The sequence below is a fragment of the Marmota monax genome, unplaced genomic scaffold, assembly GCF_021218885.2.
Source record: "Marmota monax isolate L192 unplaced genomic scaffold, Marmota_monax_Labrador192_F-V1.1 WCK01_AAM20220418_F8-fsc00096, whole genome shotgun sequence".
Classification (NCBI taxonomy): Eukaryota; Metazoa; Chordata; class Mammalia; order Rodentia; family Sciuridae; genus Marmota; species Marmota monax.
The window spans coordinates 5,826,661-5,854,634 of NW_026695236.1; the positions used below are offsets into that span (position 1 = coordinate 5,826,661).

Genomic DNA, 27,974 nt, shown 5'->3' on the forward strand with positions numbered 1-27,974 from the left:
CATGATTCAAAGAGCATCTTTCATGTTGACTTTTTATACACAGACTGTGAATTCTGTACTCTTTTTCCAAACAGTAAGGGAAAAAGGACCAGTTAGGAGATGCTTCTTAAATTAATGAATGAGAGGAACTGATGAACGAGAGGTGGAAAAAGCCACAAGCACAACAGAAGACCCAGAAATTTGGGGATTATTTGCTCAAGGAATTCAGAAAGGATTGGCTGAAATTTTGGAAGATGACTTAAGAAACAACTTTTATATTCCTCAGAAATTCAGAACATTTACTAGGGAAAGAATATTTTCGGGAAGCTGTGGGCTGGCTGGCCAACAGTGCACCAAGAAGCAGCATGTGGCTAGGGCAGATGGGAGCATATAAGGGCAGGAATGAGGCAGAGGAGGAACTGTGGGTGTGAGCTGAACAGAACACCATGAATGAAAAAAGAGAAAGTTGGTTGAATTGATATTGAAAAACAAACTGTCTAATGACAGTAGCCTTATGGTGTATATGCATGAAATACAAAGGAAAAACAATCTCCCTGAAAATCAGCCCAGGTAGAAATTCTGAAAGACCATCTCTACTTCCAATTCCTTCAATTCAAACTTTAAAAGTAATGTTGATATCAGCCTTTGAGAATTTCACACTATAAGGTCATAAGTATGAACTAATCTACCACAGCCAGGGTAAAAATGCATAAACACTAGGTAACACAAATCATGCAGCTCTTGCCAAAATAATACAGCACTTATGTTATTTAGCTATTTTCTACAAATTGTGCTTTGTTTTGTACTACTTGGACTTTCTAAGTCAATTAAATGCACAACTAACTCATTATACTTTTTATTTGCCTCTTAACTTTTGTAATGGATGAATAAATATAGTCTTTGGATGTGAAACTAGCCCTGAGAATATGGATTCCTTTGGAACTTCTTCCAAGATGCCTTACCTTTACCTCAGCAGTCCCATAGAGATTGTTAGGGCGGGTGGAACCTCACCTCCTTGTGTGGGCTGCTATTTTCAGTGAAGTATCCACTGAAGTGATGTCTGTGTATTGTATGTGTGAAATCTATATAGAACAAGAAGTAAACATGACTTTTCCCAGCACATAAGTAACACAAAGTCTTCTAACTACTCTTAAATTCTAAGATACACAATTTGCTGTATTTTATATTCATAAAACCTTCTCCTGACTAATCTTCGGGGACAATCTTCAGTAAACAACCAGCAGTATAATATAGGCAATAATACTCTGTAGGTAAAGAATATATCACATTTCTATCTTAACTAACAGAATTGGAGATATTAAATGATTCTGTGAGCATGCATGTATTTCTCACATAGCAGACAAGGATAGGCACCTGCTGACATACATAATGTGTGTATGTAATACATTCCTTTACCATTGTACTACTTTTATAAGCTATTCAAATTCTACCTCCATGGCCTGCCACCCAAATCTTCTGGTAGAAATATTTTTTCACATCTTTCTCCCTCCTACTCCTTTCCCCCCACACACTTATGGTATGTGCAGTTTCGCCAGACCCGTATGAAGACAGGGGAACACTGATGGGATTGCTTTTCACAAGTGTGGGAATGAAAATCCTTCCCAATGAAAACATCTGTCTCTGTTCAAGTCATGCCCAGTTATCCCCCAAAAGAAGTGTTCTGATTAACTTTTTTTTAAGGCTTAAGATAGCAGTTTGTGTAGCAGATCTAATTAAGAAGTTTATGTAACAGATCTGCAGGGTTTTTTTTTTTTTTCATTCTTCAACTGGGTTCTTTGGGCTCAGTTTGAGTGTTACCAGCTTTCGATATGCAACGGCCAAGTGCTTCCCAGGCTGAGAATTATCAGCTCTTGTGGGATACTATTGCTTCCTTAAAACAATGTGAAGAAGCTATGCAACATGCATTCATTCCGGTAAGGAAAATTTCTTTTTATTTTCATAGGGATTCTTTGATGTTTTTCTATTTTATTCCCCTTATTTTATCTGTAGAGAAACACACATATTCTATACATTTAAAGATGCTGTGGTTCTTGGAGTTCTTGTTTAGGATAAATATATGTATGTTTTTGTTTATTCTATGTGGAATCTGAATTCTTAGTGACAAAACTGATGAGTGGAAAAGAATTAATAGTGGTCCAAACGCATTCATCCTACTAAAGATAGTGGTTTCTAATAGTAACATATAATAAAGAATGAGCATGGTATTGCCATTCTCATATTATTTAAAAAATAACCTGCAACATATATTTCCTGGTTGGTTCCTCCAAAACTACTTGGGATTGTTTGATATATAGATCTAGAGGTGATGGATTAGCTTTAATTTTTTTGCTTTCTGCCAATTTGAGTAAAATTTACCTAAAGCATTTCTTGAAAAGTTTGTGTATTTACCAAAGTAGTGCTACAATAGAGATTTGTAAACATTCTGATAGACTGTGTAGACATATAAAGTGAATTATTAAGTGAATCTGTATTATGTTTCATATTGTAGAACTGATGTTTGGTCTTGTAATTTATCCAACTAGAAGGACCAGGATAGCTACATTTGGTAGGCTGAGCTGAGGTAAATAGGACTTGGAAGAAGAGTATTAAAATATTCGACTCTTTTAATTTAATCTATTTTGACTGATTGAGGTAACCAATTAGGAATGAGAGAACAGCCTTAAAAACTAATGACTGCTAAAAATTATTCTGAACCTCTTCAAGAAAAACATTATTTCTGACATAGAAAATCAAGGGATATGTTTCTGTCAACAGTTGGAATGCATAAATCTTCTTTAAAGTTCAAGTTATTTCAAGTGTCTCAAATTAGAAGTCATCATATTTTTCTCTGCAACTTGGGAATCACCTAAATGTTTCAAAGACTACTATATTTAAAGTTCTTCCAACAGAACCACTATGTTCTAATCAGATCTCCAAATTGATCTTGACTATTAAAAGCATAAAACATAATTTTTCAGGAGTCTAAAAAACCAATGGTTGGAAGCCCTCTAAATTATGTTGTTATAATAATTCTGTTTTGAGTTGGAAGTGAATATGTATAGTTCCTGTCTCCTGTCTCTATCAAATTCCTATTTCTTTGTTTTATCAAGAAAAGTATGATACTCTGTGTGAAGCACAAGCATCTGCTCCTTCCTGAGCCTTCTCTGGACAGGCTTAATTACTTTCTCCCTTCTTGGTTCCTTGTATGCACCTCTGACTTATTATCTAATTTTTTTTCAGTGTTTTCCTCTCTGTCTTATCCAATTACTTATAACTTCTTGGACAGAGGTGAAAAGGAAAGCTGTAGAAAGGAACTAACTTTATTTAGTTTTTTCTTACTTCCCATCTTGAACTCTTTGATTATAGAAGTTCTTCTATTCCCAGAGCCTGACACACACACACAAAAGAGACCTTGGTGAGCATGGGGAGAATGCCTGAATCAACTTAGTGTCCAATTCCAGCATTTCCGGTTAAGTCATGGTATTTTCCATTGCCAGTTTTGCTTTTACTGACCTCATAAAATTATTTCTATTTAAATCCATATAGAAAAAAAACACTATGCAATGGGCTTGTATTGTGGGCAGTGATCTGTTAATACATGGGATAGACCCTCATGAGAACAGATAACCTAAGAGTCAATTCTCCTAGTCCATAGGCTATTCCTTTTTCCATTCTAGTACCTGTTCCCAGTTCCCCTACTGTATTCATACACATAAGCATACCCAAGGCATAGGTATCATTACGGTTTGAACACTCTAAATGTTTTTTCAGAAGATATTGGAAGTTTTGTAATGTCTCAAAACTTCTCTAATTATCTTCCATATCTTCATTATATATATAATTTTATGAAGACTTCTTAAATAAAATCTAGCCATTAGTAAAATATGATCAGTTGAAGATAATAATTAAGCCTCAATTTATTTTTGAGAGCATATATAATTTAGATTTCAGAGAAAAAGATTATATTCCCTACTTTATGCAGTTGTGACACAATGTTACATATTTCAAACACTCACACACATACATATATATGACATTTGTACTGAATGTCATCCATTGTTTATGCTATCTTAGTAAATCCTACTGTGCTAATTCTATCATGTTAAAGAAATGACATTCTATATAGCTCAGTTAATGAAAATGAGTAATGATATAGTTGATCTTAGGAAATCTGACCTGAAAAGTACCTGTTCTTCTATGCATTCATGTGAGTGTGGATTCCTATTACATCATTTGAAACCTGAACCACCTAAGTGGTCTGGACATCTCTCTCACACACAGTAAGCTGTAGAGCACAAATGGCTCTTCAGTCAGTGTGGCTCTGTGCATTAATAAAAAGCCTGACACAAGATCCACAGGCATGATATAATAATACAGACTAAAAGTCGAATTATACAATAAACTTAAAGTGTATGGACACCTGGCTAATGCTGTCCTAAATAGTCTGAAGAGAAGAAAGAAACCAAAATAGGAAATCTTTCAAATTTTTGAGGTTTGATCTCACAAAACAGAGCATGCCATATGCTGATGAGATGGGAATTAAAACTAAAGTGCCAAGCAGATTTATCTGCAGGACCCAAGAACAGATTTTCCCCTATATTTTAGCCTAAAGTGTTGATTGCTGTAAGCTCCTAAATGTTTATTGAAATCATGATTTACACAAAGCTCTCTCCTAAAGTCCTATAAATTGGTTCCATCATTGTAGAGAGTATCTTTGTAGATAATCAGTATCTTTGGGTATCAGGCAAATCAAGGGCTTTGGTATTTCACAACTGATTAGATGGTCTTGTAAAAACAGTCCCTTAATTACTGGTTCTTTTCACAAAGACTTACCTGTGTTTTCATTCATTTATTAGTTCATCCAATTCATTCATATTTTATGGAATCCCCTGCTGTTTGCCAGCCTAGGCCCAAGATAAGTTGTACACCCACTACTAACTACTATGTGGCACCATCACTTGGTAAGTAGGCTGTATTGCCCCTTGACCAATGGTGCTGCACTCTTACTGCAATATACAAACTTTGTTTTCCTTATGTTGTTGCTAGACTCTGGCTTCTGTCAATCAAAGAATAGTTGTGATAATATTCATTCACCCATCTCAAAAAAAAAATCTATTTGGCTCTAGTGTGAACGTCTTGCAGCTTGCTGATCACTGAGAGAAATAACAACAATAATAACAATCAGGAGGATCCCTGATTGATTTTTGTCCCTAAGAATTTTCAAATGAACACACAAATCACTCTACTATCAGATATAAAATATACTAAGTTCCCTTGAATTATCACAAGAACTTGTTTCATGGAAGGGTATCTCATCTGGGTTTTGAAGGTTAACTAGAATTTTGACTGGCAGTGATGATGGAGAAAGTGGACTCTTCAAGTGGAGTAAAAATGTAGTCCATTTTCCATTTGTTCATCCATTCAACCAATCTTTAGTAAATACTTTCTAAGTGCCAGAAACTATAATATGCCTGGACATTCAACAAGAAGTAGAAGTTCAGACTGTGTCCTGGCACATTTACATTCTAGTGGGAAAGCCAGACATTAAATAAGCAGTTACATATATCTCTATCTCAGACTTTACTATCCTATGTGAGTTGCTTATTATATTCCTCACCATTGTTCAATATTGCACATATACATTCACAGATGCATATTTGTTATAAGAATAATATAGCAACAGTAGGTATTTTTCAAAACCATTATAAACAAAAGATTCTTTTCAAACTATTTTATTGTCTTAAAATACAAGTTCAGATGGGTGTGGTAGTGCATGCCTGTGATCCCAGCAGCTTGGAAGGCTGAGGCAGGAGGATCAAAAGTTCAAGGCCAGCCTGAAGAACTGAGAGGCCCTAATAAACTATCAAGACCCAGTCTCTAAATAAAGAAAAAGGGGGTGGGCTGGAGATGTGGCTCAATGGTGAAACACCCCTGGGGTCAATCCTTGGTAACAAAGCAAACAAACAAACAAACAAAAATCTGTTTTCCAGCAAACAATTGGAACATTCTGTGTGCACTACACTGGGCAGATAGCAGGATATAAAAATTCTAATGTATGTTCTAATGTATTTTACATATATTGTCTCAATTTTGTCAACAATTCTCTGATGTATGTACTATCATCTCCATTTTACAAACAAATTTCAAAGAGGAAAATTTTCTCCTTTAGTTACATAGCTAATAAATGGCCTTGAACTTAGTATCAAATCCAAACCAAATTCTCTTTTCTTATCCAGCTCGCTACAATAAAAAGATAACTACTGAAGCCAACATTTGTAGCCTAGTACAATAGGAGTAGCAATTAAGGGATGCAAAAAAAAAAAAAATCATAGTAAGGGCAGCGAGGAGATCCATCTGCCTTCAGTAGGGTGGAAGGATGATCCAGGAAGACGGGGGAGAAAAGTCCTGAGTCACTCTTAAAATAAGGATTTCAGTAAAGTGAGAGAGAATGAATTAGCCTGTACAAAGGTACTAAAGGCATAAAAGAGCAATGTGGAATGAGGGCAAGTCACCAAGCTTCCCCAAGTTCTGATCTACATCTCTGAGCATTAGAGAAGCAAGGTCAGGAATAAGGAAGACGAGAGGTGGGTCATTTATTTGAGGTCAGGAATATGGCAGGTAAATAACAAAAAGAACACTGAATAATTCAGGCCCACAGACTAAGGTGCTGGACTCTTGGGAAGAAAATCTTTTTTTTTTTTTTTTTTTTTTTTTTTGGTGCCAGAGATTGAACTCAGGAGGCTCAGGGGCTTTTGACCACTGAGTCACATCCTCAGCCTATTTTGTATTTTATTTAAAGACACGGTGTCACTGAGTTGCTTAGCACCTCACTTTTGCACTTTTGCTGAGTCTGGCTTTGAATTTGTAATCCTCCTTCCTCAGCCTCCCAAGCCGCTGGGATTACAGGTGTACCCCATTAGAACTGGCCTGGAAGAAAATCTTGAATTGGAGAAAACTATGACTTTCAGAAAATTGACAGCATTACCCTGCTGCACATAGCCTGACCCACAGCTTGACAACTGTAGTGCCAAGAACTGAGGATGAATGCACAGAAAGAAAGAAAGGCATTTTGAAAGAGAAAAGGGCAGGAGAAACCACATGGCTTGGAAGGAAAACCGAGTAAAATAAGCCTGAAAAGAAGTAAGAAGTCTGGACTGTGACTTCCTGGGTCCTTAAAAACTTTTTTTCTTAGTTTCAGTCCCTTAAGTGGCCTACCCTGATATGCTTCCTATCTTTTTAGTCTACATAATACATTTCAAATATTTTTTAAGCTAGTACAAGTGGCTTAAAGTTCCTGCAACCAGGATGTATGCATCCTGCTGATGACGAGTGGCACAGTGATAAGATACAGACCCCAAAGAAAGGACAGAACAGAGCTACAGAGACAACATGCCAATCAGCCGAGAGCACTGGGATTCTGTTGTGGGGTTCCATCCTTCAAAACTTAACTCACATCCCCTTCTGCAAAACTCCCCTCATGCCTGGCAACTACATGATAAACCTCCCTCATTACTTCCACCCTGGTTAGCACCCATTCATGAAAAATGAGTAGATGATCTGTTTATAAACTATATCGATCTTAATCCTTTCAGTGTCCATACAAAAGGCCTATTATCATTATCTCCATTTTAGGGGATCAGTGAGAATCAGGTACCTTGTTTGAAATCACACAGCTGATAAGACCTACATAGAATCCTGGCATTCTAACCCTCCTCCTACTTGCCTTTCTCCCTCATACCTACCATGCTCCCTTGCCCCTATTTCTCCTGGGGAGTTATTCTGCTTTGTATTATAAGCATTTGGCAGGCTTCTCTCATTTCCACAGAACACTGTAAACTCCTTACAGGGCAGGATCATGTGCTCTTTCTATTTTCTGCAGTGCCAGGTACAGTGACTCAAACATGTTTGATAAATGAACCTGTATGAACTTAAGAATGAGAAAACTTGGGCAGTAATGAGATGATAATGAGAGAAATAATCCTTCTTGTCTCAAATACCTCCTTAAGATTCTTCTCCCCAGCTCCACCCTTACTTTCACCAACTCTGCTTTTGGTTCCTGGATGTCTGCTTTGAACCATCGAAACTTAGGTCAGCCCTAAATAGATTTGTTCAGTGATGACTGTGGGTCCCAGTTCATGGTGTTCCAAGTGTGTTTTTTCCTTTCCGGATTCTAAATATTACTTGACTCATCATCCTCAATCATGTTGGATTCATTTCTCTATTTCATTCCCCTTAACCTCACTTTGCATTTCTGTCTAGTACCATCCCAAATTTTAGCCTATTTCCTTCTGAAGAATATGAACAAGGCTATTAATGGAATTCCTATTAGTGAAGAAATAAAGATGAAACTTAATCTATGGAGACATTCAATTTAAGGGGGGGGGGGAAACACTACCCTAGAAGTGACCTGGATAATTCCAACAACCTGAGACTGCACATATACCTGGAGCTGGCTGGTAAAAAGGAATAGAACTATCACTTTTGTTTTTAAACAAAAATGCGAGAGCCTGCTATTTTTTCTCCCTTTTAGAGTTTGCATTTTCATAGACTGCTGGTCTCATACACATCTGGAGTTTACAATAAACTAACACCAAGTGCAGGATGCTTTCCTTGTATCCCGGGATTGTATATTATGTAATGTTTTTGTTTGTTCATCAAAATGGAGTATTAGAACAGATATATTTTTTGTTACAATAGAGGAATATCCATGTTCCACCATTCCTACCCTCTCACCTGCCCTAGAAATTGCAAAAATAGGATTCCCAAACTTATTTTCTGCAGAATTGGGAAATAATTGTTCAGAGTTAATAGTGGTCTTCCTCCAAAACTCATACACACATTAAACTCTCAAAACTTTTATTCAGTTATTACTAAATATAGCATACTCTTTAGCTTCATTTAGATATTTTTAATTGGCATGAAGATACTTAAGAACAATAGGATTTCTAATTTTTATCTTGTGTAGAGACCAAAAAATGTGCTATACATGTGTTTGCTATTGCCTCTCTTAGTGCTGAAATCTACCACTAACACTATTACCTATCTTCCCTATATTTATCTTTCTTGTTATAATTTTCAAAGCAGAATATATGTGATTATTTCTCATTATAATTTTGCCAGACAGGCAGGACAGGTTTTCCAATATTCTTTATAGTATATGTGTGAAAATTTCAAGTTCAGAAAGTGATCAGGATCCGTAAATAAGACAAGCTAGTAAGAGAGAATCTCAAGTCTCATATACCTTGTGCTCTGAGTGAGAGTTTCTGCTAAAAGAAGAGGAGTCTGATCCTTGCTGTACCTTGTTAGCTTACCCAAGTTACTCAAATTCTCTGAGCCTCAATTTCATCCTACAAAAAAACTAAATACTATAAAAATGTTCCTAGAGTTGTTTACAGTTTAGTAAGATGTCAGTTAAATCCCCAATATAGTAACAAGTAGTAGTGGTGGTGGTGGTTGTTATTATAATTGTTATTAAATTTGTTAATTTTTAAATATTAACTCAAAAGTATACTTTTATAAATTTCATCATGTGTTTGTATACGATCCCATGTGCTTCTCAAAGCAGCACATGAAATAAATATTTATAATCTTCATTTTTATGTATAAATAAAAATTTTCAGAGAGAATAAATAAAGTAAGATCATCACAGAAGTAATAATCAGTGTGAAATTGTGGTCAGATTATTAAAAATATTTTAAATATTGCTGTCTTTTTATGACATTTGAAATTAAATTAGTATTAAAATCATGAAGTATGTAATCTATTTTTAGTTGGGTATAACCTTAGAGGTAATATATAGAGTTAAATGGCCTGAACAGATTCTACAAGGCTATAGTATTTCCTGGAAGCTTCTTCTGCTGACTTTAAGTGCAGGGCTAGGAGCTCCTCATCCTATAAAAAGCATATGATTCAAGAATTCCTATCAATTTAGTGTGGACAAGGAGGATTCATGAAATGTATATTTGCAAATATTGAATTCATAAAGAAATTACCTCCTTTTCAGTTGTTTGGAAAAAAAATTCGTGGTGACACAAAAGAAGGTTCCAGTGTGCATATGAAGTTGCAATTCCAGTGGACAAAGTGGGTGAGAGTACAGAGGGACCTCAGCCTGGGAATCCTTATTGCCCCCAATTTGTGACAGAGAACCTGTGCACCAGAGAACAACCTCCTGTCTGCCTTCCTTCTCTGTTCATTTCCTTTGCTGTTCCCCTGTCTCTCCTCTACCCACAGGAACAAACACTGTTCCTTCAACTTTACCCTGAAACACATTGGTGGAGCACTATGTCAGGGATGGTGGAAGCTAAATGAAACCAGCAGGACCTTGCTTTACAAACTGACAATAAGAAACCATCATAAAACAGAGAAACCAAAAGTTATATACTCAATGCCACTCTGGGTAACTAAGACAGCTGTGGGGCCAGGAACTGGTTGGCATTTTAGACCCAGAGATTTGTAGGCTCTTGGCTTGTAGAACAAAGAGGTTATTGCTATTTGATGACAATATACAAGCACATCTGCAGACTGTGTTTTCAGCACCAGAAAATGCCAACAATATTTAGCAAACCTTTGTTTTTCTAGTCACCTCTCCTGTTTATCTGTTCTTTCTCCATGGTTTCCCTTCTTGAAAATGATTCCAAATAGAACATTAATTTTGAATAAAAAATGGAGTTGGGGTGATAGTGAGACTGTTAGACATCAGAATTTTAAATAAGTAGAACTAAAATGTACTATACCCTGTTCTTCTTTCAACCCAGCCTAAAGTGTCATCTTTCACAAGCAAGTCTTAGAACATTTTATAGATCCATCATAGATAAATAGACCTATTATCAATCAATAATGATTACACAATAAACAAACTCATAATTCTTCTTGGTGTCTTTTAACATTTCCTCTCATGCAAAAAAAATGTATTCCTGACATGAAATATTTTTGGTGTTCTCTGTGACTTCACCAATGTTTCAATCTTCAGAATATGACTTAGCATCAAATTATGGTTAGTAGGAGGAAAAATGAAGGCAGGGAGAATTTTTCTTTTCTGGAGTTAAGGCTTACAAAATGTGGAGAAAAACAAGGATGTAAGAGCTTGTTGATAATTCTATGTTTCATGTTAAATCTTTTTGACTCTCTAATATAGAAGAGAAGTGCTGATTATATGGTCATGAGGCCAGAAAGTTAACTGGCTAATAAGGAAAAAATATAGACTATGAACATAAAGCAAGAGGATCATAAATGGATTTTTGAGCTGCTTCATCTAAAGCATGCGAGACCCCATCATTCAGCTAATTCATTAGAAACCAATTTATGCCATAATCCTCATCTAATTTAATTTTTGTCTTTTATTTCCTCGTGTCTGTCTTGCCATCATCTCTTCTAAATTTCTCTGTCTGGATGATAAAAGCAAGAAAGTTATTTCCCTGAAAGAAGAGTTGTATGGCATGCCTGCCTTCTTTTTCTCCAATATTTCCCAGCAGGGTAAAATTTACAATGAGTAAAATCAAATATTTGATGAGACATGAACTTTTAGAGGTTATCCACTTCACTCTTCATTTCTCAAATGTAGAAGTAAATTGGTGTGTGTGTGTGTGGTGGGGGGGTATCATTAAATTACCATTATACCTTGGGTTACTGAACTGGTGGATCTATAGTCTTGTCAGTCTTGCCATCTTTTTACTAAGGATACAATTTCATGAGTGAGTGTAGTTACTTGAAGGAGATTGGTGCCTGATTTGTAATAGCCATGAAGGAACTTACCTGGGATGTCAGGTAGATTCCATTACAACTAACTTAAAATATTATTTTCATATCATAATACATGGTTATAGAATATAATATAAAAGTTGCATTCATTTTTAAGATAAACATGAGACTTCAAATAAATGTCCAGTTTGTAGTGGGTCTTTGGGGATATACCTTCACATTCATCTGGTATTTTTTAAAAATGCTATAGTTGGCATTTTAATTTTTTTGTGATTTTGAGTCCTTAGCTTTTCCACAAATTCCATGGTTCCTCTCATCTATCCATCCTCTTGAACCAGGGAATAGTAACTCAGGGCAGATAACACTGCCAGCATCTGCCTTCTTTGTTCCACACAGTCTTGTGATAAGATAAGAATATGGATTTGGAACCAAGATGAGTGAACTTCAATTCCACTAATTATTAGTCTAATGATCTTAGGCAAGTTGTGTTAACAGTTCCAAGCCTCATTTTTCTCATCTATAAAATGAGCTTATTTGAAGTTTATGATTCATAGGATTGTAGTGAGGAATAAAAGTTACTAGGAATAAAGTACCTCTATTTGGTTAGTTTTTCCTTAACTTACATTTTATAGTTTAGAATTTCATGTCTGTGGTGCTTGACAAGGTCCAGAGACCCAACATGGACACCACCCAACAGTGTAGTAAAGAACTAGTCACCAAAAGGAAGCATGTATTGCCTCTGTCTTCCCATTTCAGTAATTCTCAAATCTCAAGGCTTACTCATGTATCTTCTCTGTTATTGCTGTGCTTCTAGTTCCGTGGGTCTAAAAATCAACTAACAGTCACCTTTGGTGTGCATTTCATTTGCCAAGCACTGTTAGAATATAGGTAGGGGTATCTGGTAAGGAAATGAAGTGAGACAAGGGCCCTACTCTCAAAAATATTACAGTTTCATCAAGGAGATGTAAATATAACACATAGACTGATTAGCCATTAGCATCATGTTCATTAGGAATGTCAGGGATTGGTGCTTTTACAGAACTTATTTAATAGGTACAATTCAGTGTGAGCTGAAATGAGGTCTGGGGTGTGTGTGGAATGCATAGCTTGAGTCCTAGATTGACGAGTAGGACAAATTTATGGGGAGCTAAGACATTAGATTGCCCTAGTGGGATAAATACTTTGGTCTAGGTTGAAAAGTGTGGGAATTACAACTGATTCAAGTTGGAAAAAAGGAAGAAATAATAGCAAAGACATTGTTGTAGGCACCAACAGGTGTGTGTTGAGAATAGTAAACTCCTGGCCCAATGGAAGAAAAGGAGAAGAGGAAAGTAAGCCAAACACTAATCATTTACAGATCATTCATTATATGAAAGGACCTGATTCACATATTACTGAAGAAACAGAAACCTACCTTAGCCTAAAGAACCAAGTTATTGATAGCTTGCTCAGAATAGTGGTACCTAAATCTGGACAATACAACTGCTAAGAGTATAGCTGTTGGTAGCTTAGCGACAGGGAACAGACGGTAACCACATGGATCTTTCCAGGAATAGCACCACATGGAGTGAATCAGTGAATTAAGTAGATATGTTTATGTGGCATGGGACACATTGACTAACCACATCTGAGATTTGAAATAATGGCTCCATTTTTCATGGGATCTTCAGAGAGCATTTGCATAAAGAAAGTAGTTAGATTTGTAAGAGCTCAGTGTGAATCAGTGGGATTTGAATTATCATGGCTTAACGGTGAAAAAGAGAGAGTTTAAGATTTAAAAGCCCTGGAATTGAAAACCCAGATTCTCTTCCCTCTAGATGTCTCACTTTGGTAAATTCACTGAATCTCTGAGCCTCTGTTTATCTATGGACAAAGGAAATCATACCAATCTCTCTAGGGTTATGTAAGGAATAAAAAATAAAATTAAAGTAAAAAATTATTTACCTAGCACACAGTGAGTATTTAGTCAATTTTAGTTTCCTTTCCTCTTCCTGTAGAAATTAAATGATCAAACGTGTATGAACACCATTTAAAAATTGTAAAGCATAATACTGATGCTTAAAATAATTATCAATTTGGGTTTCAAGATTGATCTGCAGACCTGGTTTTGATGAGTTGTTTATTTTAGCTGTATATACTAAGGGCAAGGAAAAACATGACAAGGGTGCAAGGTGGAAGTCTAAAGAGTCTTCAAAAGTAACAGTTCAAGCAATTTCAATCTCTTGATCCAAGTGGGACTGATTCTAGAGAAAACTTAGAAAGAACACTGGTTTTTGCTTTTTGGTCCTTTCTTTCTTTCTTTCTTTCTTTCTTTCTTTCTTTCTTTCTTTCTTTCTTTCTTTCTTTCTTTCTTTCTTTCTTCTTTCTTTCTCTCATCCTCCAGGATGTCCTGTTTTGTTTTGTTTTGGTTTGCCTTTTTCTTTCTTTTTTTTTTTTTTGCATTTTAATTGATTTTTTAAAAGATAAATGGCAGCGGAATGCATTACAATTCTTATTACATATATACAGCACAAGTTTTCATATCTCTGGTTGTATATAAAGTATGTTGACACCAATTCATGTCTTCATACATGTACTTTTGGATATGATGTCTATCACATTCCACCATCCTTGCTAACCCCCTGCCCCCTCCCTTCCCCTCCCACCCCTCTGCCCTATCTAGAGTTCATCTATTCCTCCCATGCTCCCCCTCCCTACCCCACTACTAATCAGCCTCCTTATATCAGAGAAAACATTCAGCATTTGTTTTTTGGGGGGATTGGCATCTTCACTTAGCATTAGCTTCTCCAACGCCATTCATTGTTTTGCTTTTTTCTGAACTGGGTAAAAAGAGATGACCAACTCAGCCTAAGGTCTTTAAGATGTCATGCGTTTCCTGCAAAATATTAGAATATGTCATATCCTAGAGGAGGATCAAATAGTGATAGGAACACTTTATTTCACATTGGTTGAATATTAATGGTGGGTTTTCAGGGATCAGGGAGAGAATCTGGATACTTAGGAAATTGTAATGGGTACAAGAAGTATATGTTGTGCAGTGTGTTAAAGATATGCACTTTGCAGCCAGACAGGTGTGTGTCATTCTTGGCCTGTTATTACCAGCTAAACTTTAGGAAAGTTACTGAACATTAATTTTCATATCTGTATAGTAAGGATAGTATTGATTTCACTATTATGAGAGTTTGGGCAAGCAGAGTTGAGTTGAGCTCAAGAAAAACACAAATCTGCTTGTCTTTCTTGCTATTTTCTGAGCTAGGCTGGCTATAAGGTAAGTAGGGAACAATTGGTGCATTTTATAAGCACTAGATAGAGTGACCAGGATTTTAGCTTCCTCCCAAGTTGTTCCCTTGCGACATCTGCCATAGCCTTTAACTTGGATTACTCCTGCCTTGCTTCATTCCTCATGCCACTCACTGCTGTCGCCTCAGGGTCCTCACTTGTTGGGTGCTCTGTCACTTGCAGATTAAGGGCAAATGACAGCTCACCACCATTTGGTGATACTAGTAGTGATGACTTCTAGCTAGGCTGAAGTGTGCCTACCTACTTAGTCTTGTGGATTGGCAACATGAAAAGAAGAAATTTAAAGAAGCAAAATATAAACATGGGAATACATAAAATAATCTTATATTCATAGAGCTCTCTTTTATTTCACCTGCGTTATTTTTCCACCTAACTTCTTGAGAAATAGGTTAACTGGAAAATAGCATTGTCCCATTTTTTAAATGGGGGTTTGCAAGAGATTAAGGGACCTAGAAACCCTGTGAGGATTAGGGAATTGAATCTGAATCAGTACGGTGAGAAATTCCTCTTTAGGCTGTGAAAGAGAAACTCCCTTAACTTTCCAGGCAAAAAATATTGAGGTTACCATCATGAGCTCCTGGGCTAGAAAGTCAGGGATTTGGAAATTGTGGTACCTCCTATATTTGTTACCTTAGGCATATGACTTAGTCATTTTGGGCTTTCTTCCCCTCTTCTCTCCTTCCTTCCACCCTCTGTCTCTCCCTCTCCTTCTCTCCTTCCTTCCCTTTTTTTGCCATTCTTCTCTTAGTTCCTCTCTTTTAATGTTAATAAAATGGGGTTTTTTTGAACATTGTGAGAATAAATGCATATTTGTTCTTCCCATATTTGTTTTTCACTCTCTCTCACACAACCACCAATATGTGTTTAATCAGTCATTTGCCAAACAGTTTCTCCAAGGGAACTCCTTAATCACCCAGCACGTGCCTGTGTCTTTAGACATTTCCTAGATGTACCTGTTGTAGGCCTGTCCACACCACGCACTGGGGCATCAGTAACTGCGGTAAGGAGAAAGGAGGAGGGTTCCTGGACCAACCAAGATCGCAGTGCACGGAACAAATTTGGCTTTGAGCTAGTTTAAAAAAAATTACATCCAAAGAGATCTGGGAGATCTGATAAAGTCTGATTTCATCCCAAGAGGCAATAGAATAGGAATCTGGAGTCAAACTATTTGGGTTTGCAGACTTTGGGAAAGTGTTTTAAACTCTGTTTCCTCACCTGAAGGTTAAGAAAAATAGTTCTTATCTCATCAGGTTGTATGAGGATTAAGTAATTTAATTTAAATAAGGTAAATGTACATAAGAGCATATGGTTATAATTGTCCATCCCAGTATTAATGTTCCTGGGGAATCTAGATATGGCTGGGCTATGGCACCACAGGTTTCAGGTAGTGGTAATTGTGGTTTCTTGGTAAATACTTCAAATAGGAGTAAGATTATGTTAGTCATCTTTTTTTCCCCCTGTGACCAAAATACCTGATGTGAGAAAGTTAAAGAAGAAAAGATTTGTTTTGACTTATAGAGATTTCAGTTCATGATCTTCTGGCTCCATTGTTTTGGGCCTGAGACGAGGCAGAACATCATGGCAGATGGACATGGCAAAGGAAAGCTGCACAGTTCATGGTGGCCTAAAGCAAAGAGAGAGGAAGGGGCTGGGAATAAGAAATACCTTTACAGGACATAGGACATTCCCCCAGTGACCTAATTCCTCCAACTAGGTCTTATTTCCTATCTAATGTCATCAAATTATTAATTTATCCATGGGTTCATCCAATGATGAAGTCAGAGCCTTCATGAACCAATCAGTCCCCCTAAAGCTCCAACATCACTGCATTGGGGACCTAGCCTTCAACACATGAGACTTTGTAGAACACTTGACATCTGAACCATAACAAGGATTCTGCTAATATCAAGGGATGTGGGGCTCTAGTTCAACAGACTGTAGGAAAGGAGGAGATTGAAGAGGATGCTTTGTTCTGTCAGAAAACAAGAGCACAATTCAAGGAATGGAGGAAAGTCCTTTCTCCTAACCATGCCACATTTTTGTTTCCAAAATAGATCAGCATGATGGAGGGTTAGTGATAAAAGCTAACAAAACACAGTTATCTTGGATTCTACCCTGACATATCCAATTCAGTGCTTAATATTTAGGTCTTTTTCAGACCTGATAGAGTATATAACTCTCAATATTCTACTTCCTTGACCAAAATCAGGAAATAGTCTGCTGGAGGGGTCATCCTGTTGTCTACCATATGTATGTTTGAACTGTGAAACTGAAAGTGTTTGTGTGCTGTCTTGTAGTAGCTGCACTAAACCAGATGACTTACCTGAGGTTCTAGGATCTCCAGTGCTTGCTGGGGGGCGAGGGTCGCACTCTCCCGCCTCCCGCCCCCGCCCCTGCCCACACATACACACAGAGAATGGAAGAGCAGGGGAGCAGGGAGAGAGAGAGGCAGACAGAGGCAAAGGACTCATTTTAAAACTTTTGGTGCCTTCCATTTCGTTTCTAATCATCATGCCATGACAAATACAAAAGTCATTTATAAGGCCTATCTCCCTACAATTAGAAAAAAGTCTTGCCCATTCAGGAGTCTTACACTGTAAGGATGAAAAGGTAAGTTAGGGTACCAGCTCCAAAAGCTGTTATTCTTGATATTTTTCCTCGTACTTCATTTTATCTACTGAAACCACCTGCCTTCTACTTGCTTGTCAGCTGAAATCCCTGCACAATTCCTAGTCTTATAAACCTTACTAGTCACTAGTGATTGTTGTATCTAGTTTACTTGATGAACTAGTGGGTTTCTCTCCTTTTCTATTTTGCTTATCAATAAAGTTTAGGCACAGGCCAGGGATTTGTCTCTTGACCTGCCCACTGGTTAGTCTGCACTCCGAGGCATAAACTTCCCAGAAAGTGGCCCTTGGCTGCCCGGATGCTATACTTCCCTACCAATACCTTCCTTGAGGAGACATCTTCACTGTTCTTGGCTTGGTGACCTAAGCTGACTTATGTTAGAGGCATTTCCCTGTTCTGGGACTTGGCAAATACCAAGGAGCAGCCATATCAATGGTCAGCATCAATGAATTCTTTCTAAAGTGTACATTCATTATATCATATTTTATTGGATTATCTTGATGACAAGCCACAGAAGTTTATCTTTTTCTAGCATAAACCAAGTTGCTGATGTAATATAGGAATGTTTAGTATCCCATGAAATTCAAGGACAGAAAGGTAGCTGGAATTCATGAATAACTTTATCTCATAATTTAAATTTCATCAGCATTCTCAACACTTGCTTTTGGCTTCTCTGTGATTAGCTTTATTCTTCTTGCTTTCTGTAAACTGGCTTTCTTCACATGGAAGAGAATGTAACATAAAAGGAAAACCACTTGCATCTTATTGTCTGGGTCACCCAAGAAAGATTGCTTTTCTTAATCCTTTATAGTTTCAAAAGTGCCTGCCTAGATTTACATAAAGACAAGCCTTGAAGTTTCTGATTAAAAGGAGATCTTGTTTTCATTAGATTTGTTATGAGTCTCTTTCCAGTGAAATAAAACAAGCACCTTGAAGAGGGAGGCTGAAATCTGCTGAATCACTAGTTTGATTTAAGGGTTCAATTAAAGATGATATCCACCATGAAGAAAGAGGGCATATGTGCCAGAGGAGAATTTAGTGTTAAGGAAAAGCTTGGAAGGAACCATCAAAGTAACCAGGAAATTGGGTTTTAAGACTCAGAAACCAAACTAGATCAAACTAGGCACGATTGCTTATAATTGCAGAAGTGAACAAAGAAACAAAATCCAAGCTGAACCAAGGGAAGATCTGACATTACCAATTGTGAGAAAAATGCACTCATGGTACACATTTGGAATTCTGCTATATTTTGTATTGCTACCACTTTGGATCTTAATTTTCTGCTGATAGATGTGTTACTGAGTACCTAAAATATTCTAAGGAACTTCTATAGAATCAATCTGGAAGTGTGGGAGAGTCCTGCAGCCCACCAAAGGGAGAATTTCCAGAGACGTTGGTATAGCTCTGCAGTGGTGTAGCACATTTTTCCATTTCTCATAAGAGCCCACCACTGTGTCTTTTTGGCACTCCTACCAGGGATTGCCTATGTCAGGTGTGTATGATGTATGTATATGTTCATACAACCAATGCATCCTACTGGTTCATGCATTTGTATTGACTTTTAGAAGTGCAAGTATTAATTGTGACTTCTGGATATTTTTAAAAGTGAGAAGGGGCAAATAGTTTTCATATAACCTAGATCTTATGCTTCAAGATTCATGGAGTCTACATCCTTCAGTTATGAAATTATTATTTTATAAAAGCTGATTTTTGTTAAGTAATGGTGGTGAAATAAAGTAAAAATAAGTATTGGATATTGGAAAAGTAGAGTCTTGGTAATATAAGAGATTCTTGGGTTATTTCAGACATGTTCTACAAAATTTGCAAATATATGCTACCTTTCTTTGTACCCTCATCTATACTTTATAGCTATATTTAGTCAGCAATTCCTAAGTACTTATTAAAATTTTTCTGTGTATATAAGTACTATGGAGAATTCTGGGGAAGTATATGATCCTTGTCCATTTTTAAACATATAGTCTTAGTGGAAAGAACCAATTTACATAAAGGAAATGGCAAATAGCATAAATATAGCAACATTTTTAAAGGCATTGCATATGAAATACAATATGGACATAAATTTTAAGTCTGAAATTTATTACTTTAGTACATTAATATAATCTGTAAGAAGAAAAACAAAAGATAGGCTAAAATCCCCAAATCAAATTAATACATATTTATTGATCAAAGTTATGTGAGGTAATAGGGGGAAATATGTAGCAATTTGGAAAGTTTTCAATTTAATCAAAGATATAAGACACAATTACTTCCATGAGTCACAGGAACCAAGTAGAAAATAGAGAGACCATCACAGCTAGAAACTTAAAATTGTAAAAACACATACTAAGGCTTCATAAGAGTGCTTTTAAAATCTAACTGCAGTACCCTGAGGCCTCTGTTGCCTTCAGGATAGTCTTTGATTTGGGTCTTCTATGATACTCTAGCATAAGGATCTTATATCATTTATGATACAGCCAACAAGATGCTGAGATCATGGAGCAGCTTAATATGGAGCAAAAGTGGATTTTGATACCAGAAAGGCCAATATTAAAATTTCAGTTCTCATTTCCCCTGAACCTCAGTTTCCTAACCTACAGCATAGGGATAGTGATAATAATGCCTCATCAATACGGTTTTCTGGTGATTAAATGCAGATATATCTATCTATATCCTTACACATGTTAATTTTCAACATTTATTATTACCTTTGACATGATCTAATTAGGCCCTTTGAGTGCAGCTTCAGTCACTAAATAGCACTGAAATCTCTGAGATAAGTGGCTCATGAACCATCTAACAAATATCTTTATGATAATCTATCTTTAGAAACTCTTACTATTAATACTATCTAACATTAATCTTGAAATTTAGCTTCTGAAGCACATTCAAATATATCACCTCTTTGACCTTCAACTTTTATGAAAGGTGTTTACTATCATTTCCATTCTACAGAGGAGGAAAATGAGTCAGAGAGGCTTAGAGGACTTGGCCCAGAATCACACCACCAGGAAGTTGCTGAGCTCTCAAATCATGCAATTGAGAAATAGCTGAACCACCCTTGATCCCAGGTCTTCTGACTCCAAACCTCATATCCTTCTCCCTACACCAAGTATCTCTCAGCATGCACGTGTGTGTGTGTGTATGTGTGTGTGTGTATGTGTGTGTGTTGTGTGTAATCTTTCTCCAAACCCCTGTTTATCCACAAGATACTTCCCATTGATAATTATGAATATATAACAAAGATCCGGTTGACCCATTCTGTAGATATGTAGGCCAAGTTTATTTTCACCATTCCCAGTGTTTGGGGTTAAGACATGGAATTTTGTTTTGTAAAACCTGCTGGATTGTCTTTTTTCCCCTACTGTTTGATTAGGATTCCACAGGCACAGATTGACATTAAAAAGCTGTTAACTCCAGAGGGCATAGCTAATGAAATGTCCCAAAAGTTGTGCACTTGCCAAAACACCGTATCACATAGGACAGCTCTCGATTAATCATGATGAGAGTATTTCCTCTATCTAAATGAAATCTGTAATTTGGAATGGAGATTAAAGATCCTTTGGGGAATAGAGGGAAAGTTGCTGTGAAAATTCTAGAAACTAGAAAATAAAGATAGATCTGCTCAATATTCATGAAGTCAGATTGGTGATGCAAATAAAGATTGCAATCTCTTATTTTCTAATGACTTGGCTTGTAGCACTCCTCTATCAGTTTTATAGACATTCCCACTCAACATTAAAAGGAATTACAGCAAATTGTGCAGTTTTTTTTTAAAGTTTATCATATCCAAAATGATTTTCTGCCATCTCTGACTAATTTCTTAAGGATTTCCAGTTTATATGATCAGAGATACATAATTGGAAAAAATGCTACAACACACATAATAGACAAACATATATTTATATATATTTTGTATATGTATGATGTCAATAAGTGAATGCTTACTGCATAGGATACAACAAAATTTCATAAGGCATTTTAAAGAGAATAGTTATAAATATTCATTTAAGTTTAATTTTTGCTTCCATGAAAGTAATCAAATTTCTTCAGCAAAATCATTTATAAATAGATGTTTCAAATTTTAACTTTCATCCAATGTATTAAAAATCTTTACCTCACACAGTGCAAATTTCCATCTCCCATGTTATACAGAATTTAAGAGGAAGTGAATATAAATTATAGGAATGTTTACTTTATTTAATTATGTGGTAATATAGCAAATAAGCATTTGAGATTGGGACAGTTATGGAAATGTGAAGGATTTTATTTATTCCCCACCAGCAGGCATGTGTCTGTATAGGTCCACATGAAATACTTCTTGAGTTTTTGTCAAATAAGTTAACAGAATCTGCCTCAGAATAGAAAATCTGTTATTTAAAATTTTTTCTACTTCTCTTTTTTAGGCCAGCCCTGCTCCTATAATTGTCAACACAGATACTTTGGACACGATTCCTTATGTAAGTAACATTTTTATTAAGACTCTCTTTAAAAACTATGGTATAACTTAATTAGCTGAATTTAAGCTTAAAACAGTATCAGTGTTATCATCCAATCCAGGTAATCTTATGGAATGATGTATCGAATTTTGTTTCATGAATTTTCTTTTGGTATTTGTTAAATGTTGGCTTTGTCATGCAAATATTTTACCCTTCAAATTCATGGTTAGCACAAAGGCACATGATGAGAAATAAAAAAAAATACAGACAATTCAATTCTGTTTAAATAGTTACTTTGATAGGTAGTTCTCTGTAAAGAGATTGAATTGTGCATGACAGACATAGACAAACTTCTTTGAATTTCTAACTAAAATAATACTCCAAATCAATTATATGACAGAGCCTAGAATATAAGTGGTCAGTAATATTTGATGGATTTTGTTGGGCTTCTAACAAGAATTGGAGAAGTTCTGTGAAGATAGTTAATCTAAGTTAATAAAATCTATGCTTTCACAGAAGCATGGAACTTGGGATAGTAGAATCAGGCAGATCATGAAGCCTGAGAATCTGTAACACAAGCACTATGATGGCCAAAGGTCTTTAGGGTGGAATCTGGTTGGGAAGAGAGATCGGATATGGCAGTGGGCTACAGTGTAGGGAAGGTCTAGCAAGGCTTTGCGTGTAGGCTCTGGCTGGTGGGTGAAGGATAGTGATCAGGAAAGATGGTACAGTCACATATCCCCCACAGACAGTAGGGGTGAAGTAGGGAAGGAGAGCCACGGGGATAATGGACAAGTATAGATTTGTGGCCTTTGACTAAGTGAGTCAAGAATGTGAAGTACTTAGAATAGTAACTGGCACAAAGTAAGTGCTTGGTAAGTATCAGCTATTCCCAGACTTAAAGCCCAACTTCAGATACTTTCAGGCACCAAGCAAATCATAGACACAAATCAAGGAGGAGTAGGATCTATAGGGAATAGAAATCACATGACCCTCTAAAGGGGACAGTTGCCACTTGGGACCCAGTGCTGCCAGATCATCCCATTTTTCAAGAGAAGCTATACATTTAAATTTTTATATAAATGTTTGCAATTTTTAAATACAGGCAACCACTTTTCAAAAGTTCAAACAGTGTATGCCAAACAAAATGTGTCTAGTCCATAAACTTCCTTTGGGGAGTTGTTTACCTCATAAAAACTGGAGGCCCTGAGCAGGTTCTGCCAGCCAGGACTCAGCCACAGGGGAACAGAATGCTAGAATTAGAGTACGAGTTTGGAACTTGATTACAGGAACAAGTGACTAAAACTGGGACATAGGGTCAGGACAGGAATAACAGCAAGCGGACTTAATGCTGAATCACCTGAGTTACCCAGCTAGAGCTTCTTAAATCTTTCTGAACAAGAGTAGTTTGGGCCAGAACAGAAATGGGGTTAAGCACACTGGTAGTAATCGACTGGCCTCAGTGATGAAAAGTTAAGGGCTCTGCAGAAAGAAATAAAGCAACTAATTAAAGGAAACTGGTGTCCCTTATTCTATCTGCCACTCTTCCTAGCTTTATGTATTCATCAAACACATATTGAGTTTACTTAATGCCTAATATTGTTTTAAGGACTTAATAAACATTAACTCGTTTGGTCATTGTAATAATTCTATAAAAATATACTATTAATTTCTCTATTTCACAATGTGAAATCAAGTCAAAAAGAGGTTAAATAACTTGCTCAAAGGCTCACAGTAGGAGATAGAGCCAGGAGTGAATGCAAGTAGTTTGGCTACAGAATTTACAGATTTCATTAACACCTATCATGTGGCTACTTATGTTTCTCCTTCATATCTGTGTTTTTACTTTCAGCCTGAGAGCCAGTGTAGTAGATTTGGGGAGACATCTTGTCACAGAGGCTTCAATACCCTTGTCACAGGGGCCCATATATGTATATATTAAGGAATTTCTATTCCAAACTAATGTCTTTATGATAGCCATCAACAAAGCAGGTAAGCTGTGCTTTATAGAAGTAGACTTGGAGCACAGAGGCTTGATTTTGCAAGGAGAAACACTTCCCTGTAGTGTATCTATACTATTTCAAATCTTTATTTGGATTCTTGTGGTTTAACTGTCAGATGCCCCCATGTAGAAACCGTTTATTATCAATCTAAGATCTAAGGATCTTGTGCAGATGTGCTCAATTGGTATGCCAACTAGGTAGCTAATGAAATCAGCAACATGTAACAAATTATTCAAACTGTTCCCACTCTCCTAAATATCAACTTTGATTCTTCTCAGAGCTTTTTATTTTTATTTATTTATTTATTTAAAAACCTGCACTTTTTTCACACTCTTCTACTTTGTGTTTCCTTGAGTTAGGTCTTTGGAGAGGTGTGCTGAGCAGCTTGGTATGGGTATGGGGAAAACTATGAGAGTTGTAAGCACACCCTTTCGTCTTTCTGAACACGTATTAATCTATAAGGCAGACATCAGGAGGCCTACCTCAGAGGTTGTTATGAAATCAAATCAGATTTTGTGTATGACATCATACTTTGTTCACTTTTGGCTGAGAACAGCTGGGTATTTATTTATTTTTTTATTAAAAGTACTTAGAAAGTAATACATGCTAAACCCTGGGAGAATTTTAAATATAAATGCCTTCCTCCACACAGAATAAACATGAATACACCATCTCTCGAGAATGGCAGATTTCACACACAGCCATTACTGTGGATATGCTTAGGTTCTTGGCATAGTCCCCACTCTTCCCTTTTTTCCTGACTCACTGGGTAACCTTGAACAAATCACTGTTCCTTGCACAGTCTATTTTCTATTTTCTCATTCCCCAGTGTTCTATACTTTGTTTTCCTCTTTTCTTTCTCATGTTCTACTTGTTCACATAATTTCAGCTCTATTTAATGAAAAAATGGTTTCAGAGTTCCCCAGGGCATTTTAGTCATGTTGCATAAGAACATTTCCTTCTTAAAAAATATTACCTGAATGACAAATTTAAGCTTATATATGAAAGTTTAGCTCAAAAATAATTTTATTATAAGTAAATGTACTAATTTTGCTGATTAGCAAATTTGATTTTAGATATAAATGGTTCTTATGGAAATGGTTCCTTGGCATATGTGCAAAGGGCAATTGAATAACTAAAGGAAATTTCCAGGGCCAAAGGGAATTTTTATGTAAGTGTCTATTAAAGATACAAAAGATATTTAAAGATTTCTGTTTTTTTTTTAGGAAGGTAAATTAAGGGATTTCAGAAACCTGCCATTAATGAAGGGGTCACTGAGGTTCTTATGTATGAATGCCTCAAATAAGCTCAATCTTATATAAGATCATGATAGTTTAGGGTTGGGTGGGACCTTGCATGTGGAACAGTCTAGCCTCTCGTGCAAAGCACAAGTCTGCTGTGTGAAAGTTAAACTCATCACAAAGAGAAGCAGCAAGATGGGAGGGAGAGAGAAAAAGAAAAACATTTTCCCATTTCAGAACTCTTCTGGTTTCTATTTTTCACTCTACCTTTTTATTCTTCCTCGTTATGTGTTGAATATTGTTCTATACCAGATATTGAAAATATTCTTTTCTTAGGGAGTTCAGTGAGTAGAGCCTAATTGTGACCTGTATGTCTGGCTCCCTGAAGGTTGATGTAGTCACATGGTACAAGTTCCCCTCCTGGTGCTCTGCAGTCCACAAACATGTTGATTCATTCCCAACATACTTCTTCCTTTCAGTACACATGGCGGAATATTGAACACTATCCAAGCAAATCTCATTCTTTCAGCTGAAAATAAATTTAATCATAGAGGTGCTAAATTTTTTCTCCAGTTCTCTCTAGTATTCATTTCATTCATTTTCTTACCCATCTTCTGAAAATACACTGTGTAAAGTGATATACTTGAGAATCACTCATTTTAAATCTCATTAAGTAACTGGAGGCTCAATTATTTTAAACCTCTCACATTATAGATAGTTATTCTAGCTCAACTAGTTAATGGTGAACCTCAGTCTACAGCTGACTGTTATCCCATGTGTGTAACAATGAGTTTTGGTGTGTGATAATCAAGAAATCAGTGGCATAATAGTACTATCATGTATATCTAAAAAGAACAAAGACAAAAGAATTCAGAGGCATATGACAATGAGTATTTATTTCTCCTATACCTGTTTGCCCTTTGGCTAAGGCCAACTGCTTCAGGCTATAAAATACCAGAGTGGCTAGAGTATCTCTGATTCATGCTTCATTCTAGGTTCCATTTCTGGGACAGTGGTAATTGTGGGTATATTTTTTGTATCACTATGGCCAAAGCACAAGGCTCAAGCCCATATGACCCATCATAATTGAAGGCTCTACTGTGTTAAATTCATTCATAGCCATTTGGTCAAAATAAGTCACATTGGAAAGCTCAAAGTAGAAGAAGGAGTGGGCATTTGTTAAACAATAAGCTAATGAACCACATTCAGGCCTTAAGTAAGAGGGCTTAGAATTCGTATATATCTCTTTATTTTTTTAAAATGATACAAACACAAGAATTTTACACTTTAAAAATATTGATAGGCAAATGACACTAAACAAAATGAAAAATACCTGGTTCAAGTCATATGAGGAGTGAAAATTTTATTTTCAAGGGGTACAAATTATTATGGAAATAAGGGCAGAAGTTCCAGGATCATTGCTTAGAAACCCTGGCAGGAAAGTGAAAGAGAGAGGAGAGTGTAAGTAAAGGGCAAAGAAAGATGAGTTAGATTTAAAGGAATAAGAGAAGGTCCTTAGTAGTATCACATATTGGATTTGGCTGCCAATAGGATCATCTGTACAAAGTTACTTGAAAACAATCCTGATATCGCATGATCATATTAGAGGTGAGATTTGTACAGAGTGCCTTCAAATGTGATCAGTCATTGGATGCCAACAAAGCTATAGTTTTGGGACATAGGACAAGAGAGTGAATTAACAGAAAAATATGGTATGAAAGTAAGGTGGACAATGTCAGTGAAAGTAAGAGAGGAGAGTGAGACAAAATACAGGATGCCATCCATGGGTTGAGGAAAATAGAGAAGGAATTACATTAGCAGTGAGTTTCATCTGGGTGCCATAGAGTGGGCTCCAGACTAACAGGGGTTGCTAAGCAATGTGTAAATGACACTTCTGATTGATTCCAGCAGTAGAAAGCTGAGGGAAAGAGCTCTCTGAGGAGGAAGTTGCCATTTTCTCTAAGTAAGATGACCAAGCACTTGGCTGTAGTGCTGGACAGTTTGGCATTAATTTCTTTGAGTCACTATATACAATAACAGATCTTTGTGATTTAGGCTACTGTTCATTTTTAATTGGGCAATTTTCTAGAATTACTCGTGATAGGAAAGGAAGTAGAATACATTTATTTATTTGAACCCTGCGGGAAATGATTAATACTGATAAGATGTTTGGGGAAAATTTGTTTTAGCATATTTCTCTTTTAATAGACAGGTTAACTTCTTTTTGTGTTTTTTTTTTCCCCCAGAGACACTGCTAAAACCATATTGTTGATGTTCTTATCTTTTGGGAATATAGTATTATCCAGATATAAAAAATTCTTACCTGCCAGAGAGGAGCTTATTTGGGGATAAAGTATGCCCAGGAGGCAATACAAATTCAGTACTAGAGGCAAAGCTATCAGTATTTGTTCCAGTCTTAAATCTGGCCAATCAAAGTTGACAACTGACATTTTTCAATTGTCAGAATCAGCTGATCCCCTACTCTCTTGTACTTGTCACTTTGCTCTAAAAGGCAAGAGGTGGAGCTGGACAATGCTATCCATATTAACAATGTTAATATGGATACAAATCATCTGGGGACCTTGTGTAGACTGAGTCAGTAGGTCTAGATTGGGGGCTGGAAGTTTGAGTTTCTGATTAAAAAAACAAACAAACAAATAAACTTTTGGTGAGGCAGAAACTGCTAGATT

At 36.4% G+C, this 27,974-nt stretch overlaps 1 protein-coding gene across 23 annotated transcripts in view; it reads left to right on the forward strand.

Moving 5' to 3' along the window:
- The window catches only part of Dlg2 (discs large MAGUK scaffold protein 2), a 2,050,987-nt gene that overhangs the window by 1,304,603 nt on the left and 718,410 nt on the right, over positions 1-27,974 (forward strand). For 20 of the 23 annotated variants that reach the window (XM_058577380.1, XM_058577376.1, XM_058577381.1 and 17 more), the window contains one exon: positions 22,008-22,061. In XM_058577380.1, coding sequence (XP_058433363.1) covers positions 22,008-22,061 — 54 coding nt within the window. Of the gene's footprint in view, positions 1-1,763; positions 1,914-22,007; positions 22,062-27,974 lie in introns of those variants that run through there. The other 3 variants (XM_058577394.1, XM_058577396.1, XM_058577391.1) reach the window with 2 other exon arrangements.